Source organism: Ictalurus furcatus, chromosome 8 (genome assembly GCF_023375685.1).
Source record: "Ictalurus furcatus strain D&B chromosome 8, Billie_1.0, whole genome shotgun sequence".
NCBI lineage: Eukaryota > Metazoa > Chordata > Actinopteri > Siluriformes > Ictaluridae > Ictalurus > Ictalurus furcatus.
Genome location: NC_071262.1, coordinates 12,558,177 through 12,580,624, shown reverse-complemented (window position 1 = coordinate 12,580,624; position 22,448 = coordinate 12,558,177). Strand labels below are relative to the sequence as shown.

Here is a 22,448-nt window from a genome sequence, read left to right as displayed (position 1 = left end):
GTTGTCAGATATGCCTACACAGTAATGCGTATGAAAGGTTGTATTTTGGCATTGGCAAGGAAGAAGGATTTGAGTTTGTAAAGAAGAAACCTGCATGAATAGGTCAGGTTAGTGACATGACGCGCGAAGGATCAAGGCTGCGTGCATCAGATGGTATGATCTGAATGTTGTTCAGAGTAATTACATGATCTTGATGTGGTCATGCATCTCTAGGGATATACAGCAGCTCAGTCTTGCTGGGATTTAACCCTCCCCCCATACCTATTTATAGTGGTGCTTGAAAGTTTGTGAACTCTTTAGAGTTTTCTGTATATCTGCATAAATATCATCAGATCATCATCATCTCATAAAGAGAACCAAATTAAACAAATGAGACAAATATATTACACTCAGTCACTTATTTATTGAGGAAAATGATGCAATATTACATTTCTGTGAATGGCAAAAGTATGTGCACCTTTGCTTTCAGTATCTGCTGTGACCCCCTTGTGCAGCAGTAACTGCAAATAAACATTTCGGTAACCGTTGATCAGTCCTGCACAGTTTTAGCCCATTCCTCAGTACAGAACAGCTTCAACTCTAGGATGTTGGTGGGTTTCCTCACATGAACTCCTTATTTAACATCTTTCCTCAACATTTCTCTTGGATTAAGGTCAGGACTTTGACTTTCCAAAACATTAACTTTATTGTTCTTTAACCGTTCTTTGATAGAACACCTTGTGTGCTTAGGCTTGTTATTTTGCTGCATGACCCACTTTCTCTTGAGATTCAATTCATGGACAGATGTCCTGACATTTTCCTGTAGAATTCACTGGTATAATTCAGAATTCATTGTTCCATCAATGATGTCAAGTTGTCCTGGCCCAGATGCAGCAAAACAGGCCCAAGCCATGATACTACCACCCCCATGTTTCACAGATGGGATAAAGTTCTTATGCTGGAATGCAGTGTTTTCCTTTCTCCGAACATAACGCGTCTCATTTACACCAAAAATTTCTGTTTTGGTCGCATCTGTCTACAAAACATTTTCCAATAGACTTCTGGCTTGTCCACATGATCTTTAGCAAACTGCAGACGGCAGCAATGTTCTTTTTAGAGAGCAGTGGTTTTCTCCTTGCAACCCTGCCATGCACACCATTGTTGTTCAGTGTTCTTCTGATGGTGGACTCATGAACATTAACATTAGCCAATGTGAGAGAGGCCTTTAGTTGCTTAGAAGTTACTCTGGGTTCTTTTGTAACCTTGTAAACTATCACACGTCTTTCTCTTTGAGTGATCAGTGGTCTTGAATTTCCATTGGATTTGTGGAGTCCAAACTCTTTAGTTTTTAGGTTTTGTAACATTTTCCAGCCTGATGCACTTTATTCACTTCCGCAAACATGTGTTGTGAATATCAGACTTCTGACAGATCTCTGTTCTTTAAACAAAACAGGGCTCTTATTCACACCTGATTGTCATCCCATTGATTGAAATTACCTGACTCAAATTTCACCTTCAAATTAACTGCTAATCCTAGAGGTTCACTTACTTTTGCCACTCTCAGAAATGTAACATTGGATCATTTTCCTCAATAAATAAATGACCAAGTATAATATTTTTGCCTCATTTGTTTAATAACATTTGCTATCTAACACTGTTGTGGTACACTGCAATGGTTTTAATGTGTTTTTTGGGGGATAGATTAAAATAATGACGTTGTACATTCCATTTAGGGAAAAAAAAAAAAACACTTAGGCAGATCACCTAAGGGGTTTCCTTGCCTAAATTACAAAGGCAAAGGGGATGGTGGGAGGAAGCGACAGTATATCCTGTATCTCCCAACATCTAGGCCAAGGTTTAAAAGATATCAGATAAATGTTAAGTTGTTTTGAGCTGAAAATGTGTTCACGAAAAGTTACAAACCGAAAACCAGTTCTCACTCAGCTGAGCTATAAGTGTACACATACTGAGCAAATAGATGGTTCTGCAAACATCATCTGTGCAGCCACCCTCAGTAATAAATGAGAAGACTGTCTCTAGGTCTATGTGTTTTGCCATGGGCTATGTGGGTAAAGCCAACATAATGTCATGACTGGATCCTCAGATAAAAGGCGCTTTATTGGCATGGGAGAACAAACATGGAATAACATTCAAACATTAAATGAGCAGAGCAACATAATTGCCCCCCCCCCCCCCCATTTTAACATGCATGTAAACCATTATCTCTTCTTACAATGACTGCTTTTAAAACGGCAGATTTGATTGTCTGCATTATTAGAAATAATTTGCATGATTAAACTGACTGAATTTGTCAAGAGCTCTCATCGCACCACACATTTTCTCTGTTCACCTTTTTGGTGATGTGTCTAAACATTAAACCACCATTTATGAACTAATAATAGTAATTCTGATTATGCTAACATAATGACAAACGTTGTAGTAGTAGATGAATGAATACATTTGAATAGAAATATTTTTTTTTTAAAAAGTTGAAAATTTAAAGTAAAACTCAAAGATATCCTGAATGAAGGAAAAATTATCTAATATTTCTCATTATGAGATTATTATTGAACAAATATAAGACCATTAAGGCTATTTCTAGACATTTATTAATTTTAAGCATCATAATGTCTTTTGGGAGCTAATTTTGCTTATTTATAGATTTATAGCTTAAAATGACTAAACAATATCTAGAAATAGGCTTTACAATCTTATATTTGTTTACTAAAGAGAGATATTGGTTTAGTATGCCTATATTTAAGATATCAAAGATATTTTTCTTGCTAGAATTTAATTTTTTACACTCCCTGCATGGGGTGGTGTGGCTAGATTGTAAGTGGTTTCTCTCTCTCTCTCTCACACACACACACACACAAAACATCCAATCCTGCCTTAATTATGCCTTAACATACGGTACATACACTCACCCCAGACCATATGGCAAAATGTGTTCTGGTCTGATGTGACACAGGTAGAACTTTTAGCAAAGTTCTAAATGATAAGCACAAAAGAAGAAAGTTTATCACTCAAAGAATGGCATATGGTGAAACATGGTGGTGGCAGCATCATACTATGAGGCTGCATCTCTTCAGCTGGGACTGGGGCTCTAGTCAAGACAGAAGGAATCACAGCTCACTCCAAATGTCAATCTTTTTGTCAATCTATTTTGTTTGCAGGGATCTGTTAGACAGCTGAAGATGGAATGGTATGACTTAAAGAGGGCTGTGCACAGGAGATCCATTTACAATTTGATGGATCTGGAGCATTTTTTCAAGGAAGAGTGGAACAAAATTGCTAAATCAAGATGTGCTAAATTGGTAGACCCTTACCCAAAATACTGAGTGCTGTATTACATGTACAAGCAAGATGTGCTTTAACAAAGAATTAGTTAAGGGGTGTGCAAATTTATGCAACCAGGTTATTGTACGATTTTTTTCTTCTTCTTCCTCCTGAAATGTTTCTATTTGTTTTTATATTTATGGCATTTGGCAGACACCCTTATCCAGAGTGACTTACATTTTTCTCATTTATACAACTGAGCAATTGAGGGTTAAGGGCCTTGCTCAAGGGCCCAACAGTGGTAACTTGGCTTGAACTCCTGACCTTCTGATCAGTAACCCAGAGCCTTTAACCACTGAGCCACCACTGCCACTTGAATTTTTTGGTTGCTATATCACATTAAAGGTGGAAAAAAGATCTGACGTGATTTATCTTGGTTTCATTTATACATCACAACAACCTGCAATTTTATAAGGTTTCTGAAGACTTCATACATCCACTTAAAAATAACGATCAAATAAATCCACGTAGTGATGCACTGATGCTCACAATGTCTTGTTTGGTCAACCATTAAATATTTATCTCTGATTGAGTGACTTCATTCATCATGATCCGCTCCTGCTGCCAAACCTTTCCACTGGCCCTGGCAGCCTTCTATGCACAAATAATTACATTGACTCTTAGATGCTTATACAGTATTCATGTCCTACATTTATTATTTAACAGTGAGAGGCATATGTTAATGAGTGGCACCTGTTTTCGTCATCTGTAAAATAAGTAATATACTGTATTAGTGTTCTGTTACATGTGCTAAACTGATATAAACGTATTTACTGTACAAAACTGACTAGGTAGAAATGAAAACTGTTCTGTTAGTGTACCAGATACCTCTGTAGCATGTTGTTTGGAAAATCCAGTGATTTGAGTAATAAGGTACAGATTTGATATATTATAATATGTTTTAATATTAGGCATGGGCAATGTGGTAAGAATAAAACACAACAGGACATGTTGTTATAGGAAAATAATAACATTTTTATAAGTTGTTATAGGAAAATAATAAAGAATTACTGTTACCACCCTGAATTTGATTATTTTCCTGCATTTAACATTATATCCTACAGTGTTTTATTCTTCTAACTAAAACAACATATTTTCATTTATTACAGAACATTGCTTAGAATGTTTTTATCTATTTACAATCTAGATACATTTAATTTTGTGGAATTTCCATGAAATAAATTTACTTCTGTTATCACTTAGGTTTTGTTTTGTTTTTAACCCTGTTTTATGATTTTTTTTTTCCCCCTCTCTCCTACTTGGAGTTAATAAGACATGCCATGTTACCAAGACACCAGAAAGTCCTCGATCTTCTCCCATGCTAGAAAACTTAAAGAAACAGCTTAAAGTGCACCTATTATAGTTTTGAAACATGCCTAATTTTGTTTTAGATGTCTCATACAATAGATTTACATGCATCCAAGGTCAAAAAACACTTTAACATGCTCATAATTTAAACTTCAGCATTACCTCCCCCCCATATCAAAAATGACTCGTTCAATGATCCGTTCTAAAGGATTTGTTCTAAACTGCTCCTTTCAGAGAGCATACTCTGCTATGATTGGTCAGATGTCCCAGTCTGTTGTGATTGGTCTATCGCTGTCAGCGTGTGCCGAGAAGGGAACTCCCACTACCATAACAAGTTTCAGCTCCGTCTGTTCGCGAGCAGCCAATGAAGACCAGAGGCAGGGCTTTCTGTTACAAACCTATGTAGGTTAGTGCAGGAAGTAAGTCTGGGATTACTGATGACTCGTTTCAGCTGTTCAGAATCGGTTCATCTTTTGGGAGTCAATAACTCCGTTTGTCGTGCACTTTTTTTATTTTTTATTTTTACTTAGATTTTTTAAAACTTTGCAGATGATTTTACATTCACACACAGCTCTATAACACACTACATGAAAGATAATGTCTAAAAAAAACCATAATAGGTGCAGTTTAAATGTTAAATGTCCCCTCACAGAACATATCACTATCAAAAATTATAAATATTTTATAATTGATAAAATCCATTTCTGTGGAACGTCCACCATACAAGTTCCTGTGTAAGTTGTTACTATAGAAACAATAACATATTAGAAAAGCGCATTAATATAAACCTGTGGTATACTTTGCAGCAAGAACTATACTGTCATATAGAGCTACTGTTATAAAAAAAATATTAAAAAAAAAATCAGCACTTTCTGACCAATCAAAGAATTAAATAGTATTGTTGTATAAGGCAAAATATCATAATGCATTAATACATATTAAGAATACATCGTACTGTTCTCGTACCATGTATGTACCATGATATTTAGTTTTACTGAGAGTTTTCTAGCAAAGTATCAATGATGAAGTCTTTACAAGGAAAATGATTGATAAAAAAATAATTTTACCTTGTATTGGTCACTTGTTGCTCTAAATGGTATAATATACAGTGTTTTCATAAAAGTCAATCATGATATTTTGAAATGCAAGTACAGTCTTAAGCAGCAACTTTAGTGTCATTAGAGTTCAATTCATTGAGAACTGGTACATTACTGTTTAAATCATAAGTAGGAAGTGTGGTTGCTGGTCATGTGTGTGTGTAATTTGAACACTGCAGTGAGCATTGTGTTATGTGGCCACAAGCCATGGGAATTCATCAGTCTTTCTAGGCTTTTATTCCTCACTCTGCATAATGTAACTACATAACGTTTGCTATTAGTTTCGCTGTAATTGTCGAATAAATCATAGTAGCTACTGAACTATATGCTTCAAGATAATACGTGACTTTAATGGGTTATCATGTAATCAAGCACATGAAAGCTTCCTCTAAATAAAGTGACATCACAGCGACAAACCGTGCATGAAAAGAGTCGAATGTGGATGAAGTTCGACGAACTATTACTATTCCGGTTATAATTCAGCTAGTTGTGAGGACCACTAGCTGTCCAGCTGTGTGAGGGCCTTTCATTTGTTAATGACTGGCAATTGTGAGAGAGAGGTATTAGGTGACTGCTGTGGGAGGGGAAAAAAAACAGACTGTATTGTACAGTAGGTCAAAGCAAACTGCATTACTACAAAGAAATACATACTAAATTCAACAACCTAATGCAATAATTAACCAAACAATGGTGATATATAATAACTACATATTTATCTATTTTTGACAACCATTACAAATTAAGGACATTTATCTTACCTTGTTGTTTTTTTATCACCTACATTGTCATATGCCGACATAACGGCTAAAGTTAAATGATCGATGAATCATTCAATACAATTACCTAGCAAATCAAGAAACATCAACCAAACAGCATTCCAGGTGTTTTTTTTTTTTTTTGTTTTTGTTTTTTTTTTAAATACAAAAGAGTTTATTTAAGGAGATTTTTTACAGTACAGGTAAAAAAAAGAAACTGAATGCAAACAAGTGCCTAACTCAAAAGAGTTACAGTAGTAAACCAGAATTGAAATAAAAATAAAATAAGTATTAAAGAGTAAGATATCTTAACACTTAGTGTTTTAAAATTTATTTTATGGGTGCAAAGCAAAAAGTATGAAACCTATCTTCAAGGATAAAATAGTCCTAAATCTTAACCATTGTGCAAAGGGGTATTACTACTGATATCTTCTCTTTTGTCTTACTTAATTGCACAGTAGTGGTACTAAGTACACATCTGCTTGCAATACGTTCCACAGGTAAGAATGCTGCTGCAGTGTCAATAGGTGTGCACCTTAAACTCCATACCTCCACAGGCTTCCCAAAGAAATATCTGACTGGATGAGGATGCAATCATGTTACCTTTGCAACAACATGCCTGAGATTTTACATTTATCACTAGAAACCTTTCTGCAATCCTAGAACGTGGCTCTGCATTTGGGTCTAGGACTGGTTCCACACAGCTGGACTCACTAAAACACCACTTAGCAGAAACACAGGCAGACCTTTCAGCCCTGCAACTACTAACAGAAAGAGCTACTCCAAGCTACTTGGCTGACAAAACCTTTTGGATATATTTTATGGTACATTGATAACAGTATATCCCTTTCAGATTCTCCTGGAATGGCTCGATTATGTTTAAATCCTCCAAAGGAAGTGTTTCAGATGAGATTTGGGCATAATGTTTTATGTACATCATGTCACTAAGAGATGTTAAGAAATCCAGTAAATCCAGTTAAGAGATGTTAAGAAATCCAGCACAATAATTACAAGCCATTGGCGTATAAAGCTGCTGGTTCTACAGAAAATGCCTCGTGACTTGAACTTCAATGTTTCTGTTGTTGTTATGATACTGCCCTAACATTCCATTGAACCTCTCAAAAGAAAAGCTCCAAACAGAAGTGCAAACTATTTTGCAAGAGTGCATGTGATTAACATACTGCACTTTTGATCATGCGTGAGATAATTTAGTCAGTAATGTGATTAAGCTGAACATTCCTGCTTAACTTTGTTGTTTTGCCATGTGGACACTGGATGGCATTGGAACAATCTTAAAAATATCTTCATTATGTCAAGATTGGTTTGTTGTGCCTAACCGCCACCAAACCAGTGAAGTTTTTCAGTACGATGAAAATGATCTCTTTCTATCCTTTATCCAGAGGTGGCGATTCCTGTAAGTTTGAAAGAGGTGGCTGGCTATATTGAGAAGCAAGTGGCTTATTTATCAGGTGAGGGACTGAATAGGTTTGTCTTCATGGTATCCCATTCGTCTTTGCTCTAATGATTTGCATTACTCAGAGATGATTGCTCATACACTCAAAGCATGCAGATATTAATGCCTGACAGTCCACTTTAATAGGAACACCTGTATACCTGCTCATTTATGCAGTTATCCAATCCTTCGATCACGTGGCAGGAGCACAATGTATAAAATCATGCAGATACATGTTAAGAGCTTCAGTAAATGTTTACATCAAACATCAGAATGGGGAAAAAATGTGATCTGTGTGCCTAGGGCTAGGGTCTCTAGAGTTTACATAGAACTGTGGGGGGAAAAATAAGATCAGAGATCAGAGGAGAATGACCAGACTGGTCTGAGCTGACAGGAAGTCGCCAGTACCTCAAATAAGCACTCTTTATAACTGTGGTGAGCAGAAAAGCATCAGAACGTACAACACATCAAACCTTGAGCAGAAGTAGAAGAACACATCAGGTTCCACTCCTGTCAGCCAAGAACAGGACTCTGAGGCTATCATGGGCACAGGCTCACCCAAACTGAATAGCTGAAGACTGGAAAAAGACCAAGTGATTTTTTTTTCTTCTTCTAATTTTCAACTGTCTGAATTGGGCGAGTCTGTGCCCATGATGAGCTTAGATACCTGTTCTTGGCTGACAGGACTGGAACCTGATGTGGTCTTCTGGTGTTGTGCATGCTGAGATGCTTTTCTGCTCACCCCGGTTGTAAAGAGCTCCAACCAATCTGGCCATTTCCCTCTGACCTCTATTATCAACAAGGCGTTTCCACCCACAGAACTGTCGCTCACTCATACTGTAGTTTTTTTGTTTTTCGCACAGTTCTGTGTCAACTCTAGAGACTGTTGTGTGTGTGAAAATCCCAGGAGATCAGCAGGTTCTGAAATACTCAAACCAGCCTGTCTAGTACCAACAACCATTCCATGGTTAAAGTCCCAGAGATCACATTTTTTCTTCATTCTAATGCTTGATGTGAACATTAACTGAAGCTCTCGACCTGTATCTGCATGATGTTTTGCATTGTGCTGCTGTCATAAATAACTATGACAACTTATAACTGCATAAATGAGCAGGTGTACAGGTGTTCCTATTAAAGTGACTGATGAGTGTATCAATGTAGCATTGTTTTTTTTATTATTTTTATTTTTTATTTTTTCCCCTATTAGGAAAGTCAGCCAAGCAGAAAGTTGTGACTTGGATATTCATTTCTACTGTATATATACACAAAAAGCTTACCCATTTACACCTATTGCACTGTCAGTCATATTTACAACATACTAGCATGGTCAAGGACATACTAACACTGTGATCTGGTCTCTTCAGGGGGCCGTGGCGAGGATTCGAGTGTCATCATTACTCTCCCAGAATGCTCAGATTTCAGTGATATCCCAGAGGAAGCTCTGGCTAAAGTCCTCTCATATCTCACATTGATTCCACGGTATGCGAGACTGATTAATCTTCTCCTCTTGCTTTCCTTCTCTCATTGCAATGCAGCACAACAATGCTAGTTTATATATTCTGTCCATGTTAAATCAATACAAGCTACCTCTTCTCAGTTCTCTAGCTATTTCAGTAATCTTAATTTTACTGTGTAACCATATGCTTAAAACCTATTTAATCATTTCTCTGCCATGTAGTTGTTATTTAAGCATGCATGTTATTTAGCAGCATACTATATACAGTATTATTTACAAGCATTTCCCAGTTGGTAAGCATTAAAAGATTAACTCTTTAGTTTCTATACTGCTTTCATTTACTGCTTACAGTAATGTACAACTGCTGATGTTTTCAGAGCACGGCAACCTGGAGTAAAGTTTATCATCATTCTGGACCGAAGACTGGATACCTGGAATTCCATCAAAACAGCACTTGCAAGGATAGCGGTGGGAAATTACAACTTATGAAACATATTCAGCCAACCCTATCCTACCTCGGTTCACAACATATACATGCATGTTAGTGGTGAAATGTTTGGATTGTAATATACATACAGTACTGTGCATAAGTCTTTGGCACCTTATTTTTTTAGTACAAACTGTTATCGGTTTTTATTTTATGATTTTTACATTATCAGTCAGTACAAAAAGCATTTTAGATTCCCAAACATTAGTTTTCCAGCACAAAATAAAATGTTACAGAAAAATGTTTGTATGTTAGTAAAGAAAGCAGCATATTAAGTGGTAAGAGACACTTTTCAGATTAAAAACACAATGAATGCTGCCGGATTTTGCTGCAAAAATAAGAAGCAAGTGCGACAGTTAAAGTCTCCAGAAGAACCGTGTCTGGTTCTACAACATGCTCAATAAAACTTACAGCTTATTTCCTTATAAAACTGCATTAATTCTACCTGAGACTACTTTTTTTTCTTCTCTTAAAGCAAAGGGTTGTCACACCAAATATTGATGATGTTTCATTTATTACTGTTTACTGCTCTTTATAGTATTTTTTTTTAAATAGAGAAATATTACAATTATTTTTTTTGAAGGAATCTTCACTCTTTTATTTGCATGTGCCTTTTGCATAGTACTGTATGTGTATACGTGTGTGTGTGTGTGTATATATGTGTGTGTGTGTGTGTGTGTGTGTGTGTGTATATGTATATATATATATATATATATATATATATATATATAGTATATTGCGCTCCAATATAAGCTCTGTTTTGGATGCAAATGTTAATTTGGGGAAACCACTTGAAGCATTTGTTGTGTTGAACTATTTCAATTGCTTTTGTTTGATTTGTTCATTGCAAACAGCTGAAAGTCTTTAAATTTTGATAATAAACCTAATTGGCAATGGGGGTTGAATAATTTTGATTGCAACTGTATATAAATCATCATTATTGGGGCTGCACACTTAGGCCCATAATCACTTCGTATTTGTTCATGGTGCTGATTTGATTGAATTTTCTTCTGGCCTCTGATTTTGCTTCATTTTACTGTCAATTGATGCATGTTTATCAACAAATATAAAAATGTTATACCATTGAAAGCTACTGGCAGAAAGGGAAGCGAAGTTTAGAACTACTGAAGTACTTGTCACCCTTTTCAGCATGTTGTAATTAGCCATTGGAAATGGGCCTGTCGTTATTGGTGTTTTATCACATTCATCATGTGAAAACTGGTGTATTAACTGGTAAACAGTTAAATAGTACTTTTAATATATTTGAAAAAAAAATGTATGCTTTCATTGGGCCTTATTGCAGGCTAATGGCCTGACAGTAGTTGAGAGTGAGACTGAAAGAGAGGAGAAAATGACAGAATGACTGTCTGAGACTGATGGAAATACTGACAGAAAGATTGATGGAGAGACTGACAGAGTAGCTGAAGGACAGCTTGAAAGAAAAGCTGACAGAATGAGTGATAGAAAAAACTAATGGGGAGATTGACAGAAGGACAGACAATGGGAATGATGGAGAGGCTGAAGGAAAGGCTGACAGTGAGACTGACCAAGTCTGATATGGAGAGCGACAGACAGACTGACAGAGGCACTGATTGAGAGAGCAATGGGCAAACTGACAGACAGTCTGACAGACATATTGACTTAAGAACTTTCAGAGAAACTGATGGACAGACAGATGGACAAACTGACAAAGGAGCTGACAGAGAGACTGATGGACAGAGAGTTGGACAAACTGCAAGAGGAACTGACAGAGAGGTTGATGGACAGATTGGCTGAGAAATTACCTTAGAGAAAGACAATGTGACTGACAGTGAGAGGGACAGATACAGAGATGGACAGAGACTGACAAGACTGATAGAGAGACAGACGCATAGACCGACATAGAGACTGAGAGGGACCAACACAGGGACCGACCGGAAGACAGACACAGAGACAGACACAAAGATGGACAGGAATACTGACAGAGAGACTCTCAGAGATGGACACAGGGATGGACACAGGGACAGACACAAGGACCAAGAGAGACTGACTGGAAGACCGACAGAGAGACTCTCAGAGACCAACACAGGGACTGAGAGAGACCGACACAGAGACCAACACAGGGTCCGACTGACCGGACGACCGACAGAGAGATGCTCAGAGATGGACACAGGGACGGACACAGGGACAGAGAGAGACTGACTGGAAGACCGACAGAGAAGCTGAGACTGACACAGCGACTGACACAGAGACTGTATATCACAGTTAGAGGACAAGTTATACCTAGTTATCTCTTGATAATAACAGCATACTGTGTGCTGAAGCTGTAATCTTTAGATTGCAGGACTTTGGTGTATGTGTTGAACATTTTTAGCTTTAAGAACTTGCAGCAAGGAATTTCAGCTTCTAATCTGAAATCACAAAAATGCAGTGATGAAACACTTTACTGACGCAATGGAGCAAACCTGGGAAAAAAAAAGCTTAGTGAGGCTCGCATATGATTGGCCAGCTGCTGCACGCAGATATACCTGAGTTTAGACAGCATGCGCTACGTGCAGGTTATACATGATGAGATTGTGCTGTGTGGAGAAAGCAGAGAGAGAGAGAGAGAGAGAGAGAGAGAAGGAAGGACTGGGACTGCGGGTGGTTCTGCAGCCACCAGAGTACTGCATCATGCATGCAATGACAGGAGAGGACGAGCTGATTTAAGGGATTATCTGTACTTTTTAAACCACTGCGATCATGAGTGTCCCCTGTTCCTTCTACGGAGTCCTGCGCAAGTGTAATGAGGATACTGCAATGGTAACACTCCGGCATTTAAAGGGTTAGAGTGGATTTAGCTTATTCATACCGTTGCTGGCTTGAATCTGTGTTTTAGCTGAGACTTTAAAGAAAGCCCTGCTTTGTATTGAGACGATCCTTAAAACATGTTTCCACGAACGACTGTTCACAACTGCTTGTTTGGTTTGTAAGCGTTATTTGTAAGCAGTGTTATTAATGTTGGGTCGGATTTGTTTTGTGGAGAGAACTCTGCAGAGATTTACACTTCATGCTTGGTTGTCATCAGCTGGTCATGTGGCAGCTTTTCATTTCTTGTCCTTTTCCCATGCACCATATGGATGGACTTGATCTCTGCAGCGGTTTGCATCCCGTTACAGGATCAATAACAGCAGCATTGAGCAACACCGGCACAACTAAACGGGGACAAAGCGAAGGTCTTTTTTCATTAACACATTAACTGAAATAGCTTTCTTGCTAACGATGTGTCAAAGGAAGAAATAAACTCTTTCTCCAGTGCCCTCCAGAATTATTGGCACCCACCATGAATTTAATATATAAAAAATAACATATGATATCCTTGTTTTAATCCTTTATGGGGAAATGAAAGTGTTAAAGCAGCAGCTGGAATGTACCACGTGAGAAGGTAGATAATAAATATGACGGTAGTGGTGTCTATATGACAAGAATACAATATGCAATACAGTAAGTGACATTTAGAGTTCAAACATACAAGGACATGTACTGTATAGTTTGATTGATGTGTCCTTTTTCCCCTCAGACACAAACAGGTTTATTGAATCTAGTGCAATGTTTTCTACAACCTTACAATTAATATTTTGTGCCCTTGACCCTGGAGAGAAGAAAAGCACTGAGTCTCTGTCTGTGATGTCTTAAAAACATTGGACACTTTTGAGGAGGGATCTTGGTCCACTTTCAGAACATGTTCAGCTCCTTTATAATCTCAAATGTGTGTATGTGGTCTTCTCTGTCAGACTGTAATTCCATACAATTAGCTCTGGACAACAAAACCCAAATGGGATGGAAATAATTTGCTTGTAATAACTTGTTTCCTAATAATCTGTGAATTCAGAATAGTATTTGTTGAAATTGTATTCATTCATAAGCAGGAATTTTCTGTTTTCCTGTAGTGACGTAGGCTGGCCTGCTAATACAATAATGCTTAACTCATAGCTATCACTAGGCCTAGTTTGAATGTTAACTTACTGGATCATGCATGGATAATCTATTTAAAATATCATACCTTGACTGAGTATTCACCAAGAAGGGATAAATATTTATAATCAAAACATGCAATCTGAAATGATTATTGACCGTTTCCTTTCATTAAACAGCTAAAAAGCGGACATATTTTCAGCTCGTGCTTCTGTTCCACTCCCATCATCTTCTTTACGTCTTCGTTCATGACCCAGTTGAGCCGTGAGATTCCGAGATTCCACAGAAACAACAAATAATGAATAAAAACAAAGCCCTACATGGCAAAATAAACCTTTCCTGAAATGTTTCTGCTCTTTATTAGTATTATTACCTTTTTTCCCCACCACAGTGCATGCAACATAGAAATGTCACATTTCATGAGATTAAATATTGTTTTCTAGAGTTTGACACAATTATGATTCACAATCAACACACACATTTTTTAAAAATGTTAATAAACATTTTTTTAATTTGCATATTGTTGCAATGTGGTCCATGATACTTTTTTTTTTGCTTTTCTTTTCTGTCCTTCAGGCATCTTTTCCAGGAAACCTTCACCTGGTATTAGTACTGAGACCAACCAGCTTCTTCCAGCGCACATTCACGGACCTCGTCTTCCGCTTCAGCCAAGAGGACTTTATGCTCAAGTTACCTGTAAGACCGTCTACACTTATTCTACTCAGATCTGCTCCTGGAGATGCACAACACTGCACAGTATATACCTTACACCATAATTACCCCTGTCCCTGTATTAATAGACTGTGTGTTGTGTGCGTGTGTGTGTGTCAGGTTGTGATGCTGAGCTCGGTTACTGACTTACTGCGCTACATTGATGAGAATCAACTCACTTCTGAATTTGGAGGCACTCTGGACTACTGCCATAGCGACTGGATCTTCCTCAGAACTGTACTGCGCTGCCACTTACACCCCCTCTATTTACAGATAACAGATGGTGATGTTACTGATAAAGCGTCTTTACTTTCTACAGGCTATAGAGAGTTTCGCAGTGACTGTGAAGGACATTGCTCAGATGCTGCAGGCTTTTGGCACAGAGTTGGCAGAGATGGAATTATCACAGGAGAGCAATGCCATCGAGCTGCTGCTGCTGTCACACACTGAGAAGTACAGGAGACTGAAGGTACTGTTGAAAATCAAAATGTACGTGTGTGTGTGGGGAAAAAAATTATTACAGTAATTACTGATTGTGTGTATATTCAAAGTATTTTTTAACAAAAACAAAACTATATTTGTACCACAGAGCAGTTGAATCTTTTAATCTGGTAAGGAAGTGTTGATTATCGGTTTCTATAACAGTAGTTCCGTTACTAATTCTGGCTACAAGGCAACACTTCTGTTTTCTCAGTATCCTGACAAGCTGTTAAAAAAAAAAATACTTAGAAAAAGAGAGACTGATGAGGGAGCAGCTGTTTATAGCTGCCCTAATGTTAGTGATAAGAGGAAGTAACTTGTCTTGGGGATGTTCCACAAAATTAAATGTGATGATAAATGGAAAAAAAGAATGACATGTTTAATTAATTGGAATCCCTGTTCCCTTCAGTGGAAGTTCAGACTAGCCACAGGTACACTTGACTCTCATAACAGCATTGCGTTTTCCCTATGTGTTGAAAGTCCAAACAGGAATGCATGTCAAAAGCCCTGCTGCCACCAAAATTCACTCCCAATTACAAATAATGCTAACTACAGTGAGGGAAAAAAGTATTTGATCCCCTGCTGATTTTGTACGTTTGCCCACTGACAAAGAAATGATCATTCTATAATTTTAATGGTAGATTTATTTGAACAGTGAGAGACAGAATAACAACAAAAAAAAAATCCAGAAAAACGCATGTCAAAAATGTTATAAATTGATTTGCATTTTAATGAGGGGAAATATGTATTTGACCCCTCTGCAAAACATGACTTTGTAGTTGGTGGCAAAACCCTTGTTGGCAATCACAGAGGTCAGACGTTTCTTGTAGTTGGCCACCAGGTTTGCACACATCTCAGGAGGGATTTTGTCCCACTCCTCTTTGCAGATCTTCTCCGTCATTAAGGTTTCGAGGCTGACGTTTGGCAACTTGAACCTTCAGCTCCCTCCACAGATTTTGTATGGGATTAAGGTCTGGAGACTGGCTAGGCCACTCCAGGACCTTAATGTGCTTCTTCTTGAGCCACTCCTTTGTTGCCTTGGCCGTGTGTTTTGGGTCATTGTCATGCTGGAATACCCATCCACGACCCATTTTCAATGCCCTGGCTGAGGGAAGGAGGTACTCACCCAAGATTTGACGGTACATGGCTCCGTCCATCGTCCCTTTGATGCAGTGAAGTTGTCCTGTCCCCTTAGCAGAAAAACACCCCCAAAGCATAATGTTTCCACCTCCATGTTTGACGGTGGGGATGGTGTTCTTGGGGTCATAGGCAGCATTCCTCCTCCTCCAAACACGGCGAGATGAGTTGATGCCAAAGAGCTCCATTTTGGTCTCATCTGACCACGACACTTTCACCCAGTTGTCCTCTGAATCATTCAGATGTTCATTGGCAAACTTCAGACGGGCATGTATATGTGCTTTCTTGAGCAGGGGGACCTTGCGGGCGCTACAGGATTTCAGTCCTTCACGGCATAGTGTGTTACCAATTGTTTTCTTGGTGACTATGGTCCAGGCTGCCTTGAGATCATTGACAAGATCCTCCCGTGTAGTTCTGGGCTGATTCCTCACTGTTCTCATGATCATTGCAACTCCACGAGGTGAGATCTTGCATGGAGCCCCAGGCCGAGGGAGATTGACAGTTCTTTTGTGTTTCTTCCATTTGCGAATAATCGCACCAACTGTTGTCACCTTCTCACCAAGCTGCTTGGCAATGGTCTTGTAGCCCATTCCAGACTTGTGTAGGTCTACAATCTTGTCCCTGACATCCTTGGAGAGCTCTTTGGTCTTGGCCATGGTGGAGAGTTTGGAATCTGATTGATTGATTGCTTCTGTGGACGGGTGTCTTTTATACAGGTAACAAGCTGAGATTAGGAGCACTCCCTTTAAGAGTGTGCTCCTAATCTCAGCTCGTTACCTGTATAAAAGACACCTGGGAGCCAGAAATCTTTCTGATTGAGAGGGGGTCAAATACTTATTTCCCCTCATTAAAATGCAAATCAATTTATAACATTTTTGACATGCGTTTTTCTGGATTTTCTTGTTGTTATTCTGTCTCTCACTGTTCAAATAAATCTACCATTAAAATTATAGACTGATCATTTCTTTGTCAGTGGGCAAACGTACAAAATCAGCAGGGGATCAAATACTTTTTTCCCCTCACTGTAGCTATATTAGCTTTTAGCATAGTGAGCCATGTTAATTGTTCAACACTTCTGACAATCACCTGTTAAATGGTGTTGCCAAGACTTATGCTAATGCTAATCAGGCAAGGGCAGAGCAGCCACAGTTTGTGCACATCATGGGGTATTTCTGCTCAAATAGCAGAAGAGCCTGCCCAATAGAAATAGGTTTTGATCACAGGAAAATAATTACAGGGAACACTGATTGGAACAGTATTTAATTTAGGGTGGCACAGTGGTAGATTTTCTCCCATTTCACAAAAACATGCCACTAGGTGGATTGGCTAAGACACAGTGCCCTCCATTACTACTGGCACCCTTGGTATATAAGAGCAAAGGCATCTGTGAAAATTTGTGTTTGTTGTTTAACCTTTTGATCCTTTATTCAAAAAATTCACAAAAATACTCTGCTCTCATGGATATGAAACAATTGCAAACACAACACAGGTTTATCAAAAAAAAAATCTTTAAATATAGGTGTGCAACAATTATTGGCACCCCATGCATTCATATGAGAAAAATATATTTAAAAAAAATAGTATATTTCCATTGATATTTAAAAATAATAAATAAATAAATAAATAAATAATAGTACAACTGGGTACAATTGTTCAACAGTGACTTCCTGTTTGTTTCATTGGGAGGGAGGGAGGGATGGTTGCCAGCAAAATCTGTTTTCCGTTTGAAAGGGAATTCAACATTGGGTGAGCTTCACACTGTGGGACAAAGTCTGTGTAAAACCTTGTCTATTTATATGCCTGCCTATAGGAGGTGCTTACAAGCTACCTCTCTCCATCCAGCAGCTAAATAAATATATATCTTTTCTCTTCTATTGCTATCCTGTGCAAACAGCATGAGCCTTAGAGAGTTCAGAAAGTTATTTACTTCCTGCTCGTGTTTTATTACAGAGGGTGGTGGACACTTTTTTTTGTCTGAAGTTTGTGGGAGTGGAGCATTCTGTGTTAGCCCTTGAGGGGGCTGACTGTCCTCATTGTGAATGCTTCGCAATGATGTGGTCCTCAGGTCCTGAGGGTCCCATATGTATCTGGAGGGGGAAATCAGAGACCAGCGATGCTCTCTCTCACTTTTTCCCTTCAGATCCAACTCTCTGCTTCCAGGTTTTGGAGCTCACAAAGCAACTTCTTCTTCTGGTATGGATAGTCAACCCACCCTCTCTGACTCTCTGAGCCAGAGGTAGGAGCCAGTGCATAATTCTTATGGGAGGGGAGCATGCTGCAGTAGCTCTCGAGGGGGATTTGTGGGAAAAAAAACCCTCCTTCCCCTGGATCCGTCTCTATTGTACCATCTTTCTCTGTTCCTCACACCACAGAAGAATCCCCTTTTCCTGGAAGTGCAGCATGAAGTGTCACACTTCTGGGGAAAGCCATGTTTACAACCCTGCAATGTCTCATTATTCGGCCATCATGAGGGATAAACAGTACGGCTATTTTGCTATGCCAAAGGTGGAGGAGGTTCTTGCGAGCTACCTCTCTCTATAGACAGCAGCTAAATCAGGGGGACTGGCTTTGCCATCCAGGCCATGTAAGACCACCTCGGCGTTGGTTGGCAAAGCCTATGTGGCAGCGTGTATTGCTTGTGGGTCTCGGCATACAGTGGCAGTGTTGCAGGCCTACCAGGCTGACTTGCTGAGGGAGGCACAGAAGGTGAGTGTGGCGAAAGCCAGGGGGTTTGGGCGGCCACAGTCACAGCCTGCTAGTTGGCCTGATTTAAAAATGATAATCAGTACCGAAAAGGCAAAAACTAGCGGGCCACAGAGGGAGTTATCATGGGACGAGAGGTTGTTAGGACAGCAAGCCCCCAGTATTAATGTAGGGCTCCCCTAGTCAGTGTCGTTCCAAGTTTTCAGCTTTCTCTGGTCAGCGAGCTGTCACAGGACAATGAAAATCTGATGCTTTCCATCCAACAAAATGTGGAAAGTTAACGTCACTAAAGATCATCTGGCAGCATGGATACTACTGCCAAATGTGTCTCCATGGGTTCTGTCCTCCATAGAAAAGGGTACCGGGTCCAGTTCATAGCTCGACCCCCCATTTCAGAGGTGTGTTCACCACAGTAGTCAGCACAATGCAGAGTCCAACGTTAGCCCAGGAAGTAGATCTCGCTTGGACAAAGGGGCCATAGATCATGCACCCCTTTCTCTGAGGGAGGGAGGTTTTACAGCCATTATTTCCTGGTCCACAGTAAAGACAGGGTATATGGCCAATTTTAGATCTGCGTTATCTGAACCGTACTCTTCGGACATACAGGTTCAGGATGTTGACACTCAAAGTTATCGTTCCACAGACTCAGTTTGAGGATTGATTTGTGATTATAGATCTAAAAAAGACGCATATTCCATTGCCCAGTCACAGGAAGTTCCGGAGGTTCAATATCAGTTCTTCCTATCGCTAGCTTTATCCCCTCGCACCTTCATGAAGTGCATGGATGCTGCACTGGCTCCTTTGCAACTCCATGGCATCCATGTGCTAAACTACCTGGACGACTGGTTAATTCTAGCATAGTCCAGGAAGTTTGATTCAACATCAAGATGTTGTTCTTGCCTACGTGAGGTGCTTGGGGCTCAGGGTGAACTTTAGAAAAAGTTGCTTCTCCATTTGAGAATGACTTTTCTAGGGGTTATATGGGATTCAAATATAATGAGGGCATGTCTATCCCCAACATGCGTAGGGCAATCCTATCAATATTGAGCAAGATAAAGTTAGGTCTGGGCATCCCCTCCAGTTTCTACAGGACTGTTGGGGCTTATGGCAGCAGCAGCAAATATTATACCATTGGGCCCATTGCAGTGGTGGCTGAAAGTCGGAGGTTTCCTCCAAGGATGAAACCCCTGAGAGTAATTAGTATCACACGGCGATGCCTACGTGCTCTGAGAACTTGGAGGTGTCCCCAGTTTCTAGCCTCCGTCACACTCTATGGGTGTCTCTTATTGCAAGATGGTAATGTCGGACCCTCACGGTCTCTGGAGCGGCCCTCATCTAGTGTGGCATATAAATTTTCTAGAAGTGTGAGCCATACTCCTAGCTCTGAAATTCTTCTCCTCAGTTGAGAGGTCACCCTGTTCAGGCAGGCTCAACTAATTCTTCTCTGGTGCTCAATCTGCTCCCACAAGCTCTAGATCGTGCTACGTCTGCGGCTAGTAGCACATGATTGGCTAGCTCGAGTTTGGTTCTCGGAGATAATATCTCTGATGGACGACACTCCCTTTGAGATTTCCATCCACAGGGATCTATTGTCACAAGCAAAAGGGTTGATTTATCAACACTGGCCAGAACTGTGGAAACTGTGAGTCTGGCCCCTGAGGGGCAGCAGCTCAAAGATTCCGGTCTTCCAACCGAGGTTGTAGAGACCGTGTTTAATCCGAGCAATGTCAATGAGACTCAGTAAACTGTACAATGGCTACAGTCCTGGAGTTCTTACAGGAATGTTTCTCAGCAAGGTTGGCTCCTTCTTCAATTAGAGTCTACGTGGCTGCCATTTCGGCTGCCATTTTGGGTATACTCATTCCCAGAGCGTGAAGCTCACGCAGCATTGAGTTCCCTTTGAAAGGGAACATCTGGGTTATGCATGTTATTCTGTTCCCTGAGAAGGTAACAAAACATTGCGTAGCTTTGTCATACTGGGGTATGCCTGTAAATTGCGTCTTTGCTTCAGACATAGAGACGCTCTTGGCATGGTTTACAGGCGCCATTCGGATGAAACCACGAAGATGTGACGAAAATCCTACAGACAGAGCTGGTCTTTATTTGGGGTTAATCAGAATAATTTCATTGTAACAGCTGTATGATATAATTACATTTGAACATGAGATTGAAGGTGATTGGTTCATTCTGAACACAGGCACATCCCCAGTTATAAAAGAGTGTGCACACTTATGCAACCAGATTATAGTAACTTTTTTTATTTTTCCCTAAAATGTTTCTGATTGTTTTTCACTTAATTTTAATACGTTGTAATTTCACACTGAGGGTGGGAAAATGATTCTGACATGATTTTATCTTGGTTTAATTTCTTTTACATCACAAAAACCTGCCATTTTAACAGGGGTCTGTAGACTTTTTATTTCCATTTTATAAGGATACATTTTTATTACTGTCTCTCCATCTATCTGATAAATTGTCCTTTTAGAGGTGTTATAAAGTTAAAGACCAAAGCTTTAATTATTTGTTTTAAGGAGTAAAGGCTTTTTTTTTTTTTTGGTAATATTGTATTCATTGACTTTACATTTTGTATGAAATATTCACCCCCTGCCTGATACTGTGACGTTAAGGAAAGGTTGCAAACTTTGCGATATATTTTATCCTGTTCTAATCAGCAAGTGAAATCTCTTAAAAACTTACATTAACAAACCTCCTCTGGCAAAACCAATCCAGCTTGAATAGTGCATAAGTTATAAGAAATAATTTACTAAATAATACAAAAACGCTATAAGAAAATAAAAAAATCTAGATAATTAAGGCTCAACGTTCTTTTAGATCCAAAACAGTTGCAGTGTCTCTTGAGTGTCTCTTGAGTGTCTCTTGAGTGTCTCTTGAGTGTCTCTTTGTCTTTGCCACTCCAATCATGTAATACTGTTCTCTGTGCCTGTGCTGGGACTGTGACAGATGTTTGTGTTGTTCTTTGTGAATGTAGGATGCTATCAGCTCAGTGATGAGGGAGGGACGCTACCTGCTCTCCAGCTTGGAGGTTTCTGGGCAGGAGGAGAATAAAGATACACACTGGGATATAACACAGGACTGGGACACAGTGCAGAGGTGTGCAGCCCTCATGACTAATTTACTGTCCTGACTCTGACCTTCTCTGAAAAACAAAGATACAATGAGTGTCATATTCTCAGAAATGACAGCTGAACAAAGTGTACTTCATTTTATTCTTATATTATATTCTTTTTTTTATTTATTGGACTTTAGGTTGTACTGAAGTGCTATATAGTTATTAAATACTGTGCAGTTATTTACACTTTTCATTTAGTATTTTCTGTACTAAACTTTTATTTACTTCCACTCATATTATGTACACATTATGTATTCATGTGTTCATAGCCTCATTATTGTCTTGTGTATTGTGCTTTGCTCTGGAGGCATGAGCTTTTGTCCCTCTGTATACATGTAAATGGATGCGATAACAATAAAGGTGGCATGATTTGTAGACCTGAACAGACAGGAGTATTAGGAACAGGAAAATAGAACTACACTTATAGAATTTGGAAAAAATTATATACAGTTCAGTTAGAAACTTATACCTACATACACC

The 22,448-nt window shown here is 39.1% G+C and overlaps 1 protein-coding gene across 3 annotated transcripts in view; it reads left to right on the top strand.

Moving 5' to 3' along the window:
- Window positions 1–22,448, top strand: part of mcf2a (MCF.2 cell line derived transforming sequence a) — a 42,234-nt gene that overhangs the window by 2,181 nt on the left and 17,605 nt on the right. The window contains exons 2-8 of one of the 3 annotated variants that reach the window (XM_053630860.1): window positions 7,879–7,947; window positions 9,296–9,410; window positions 9,765–9,855; window positions 14,384–14,503; window positions 14,639–14,755; window positions 14,838–14,987; window positions 21,828–21,949. In XM_053630860.1, the coding sequence (XP_053486835.1) occupies window positions 7,879–7,947; window positions 9,296–9,410; window positions 9,765–9,855; window positions 14,384–14,503; window positions 14,639–14,755; window positions 14,838–14,987; window positions 21,828–21,949 (784 nt within the window). Of the gene's footprint in view, window positions 1–7,878; window positions 7,948–9,295; window positions 9,411–9,764; window positions 9,856–11,356; window positions 13,069–14,383; window positions 14,756–14,837; window positions 14,988–21,827; window positions 21,950–22,448 lie in introns of those variants that run through there. The other 2 variants (XM_053630859.1, XM_053630861.1) reach the window with 2 other exon arrangements.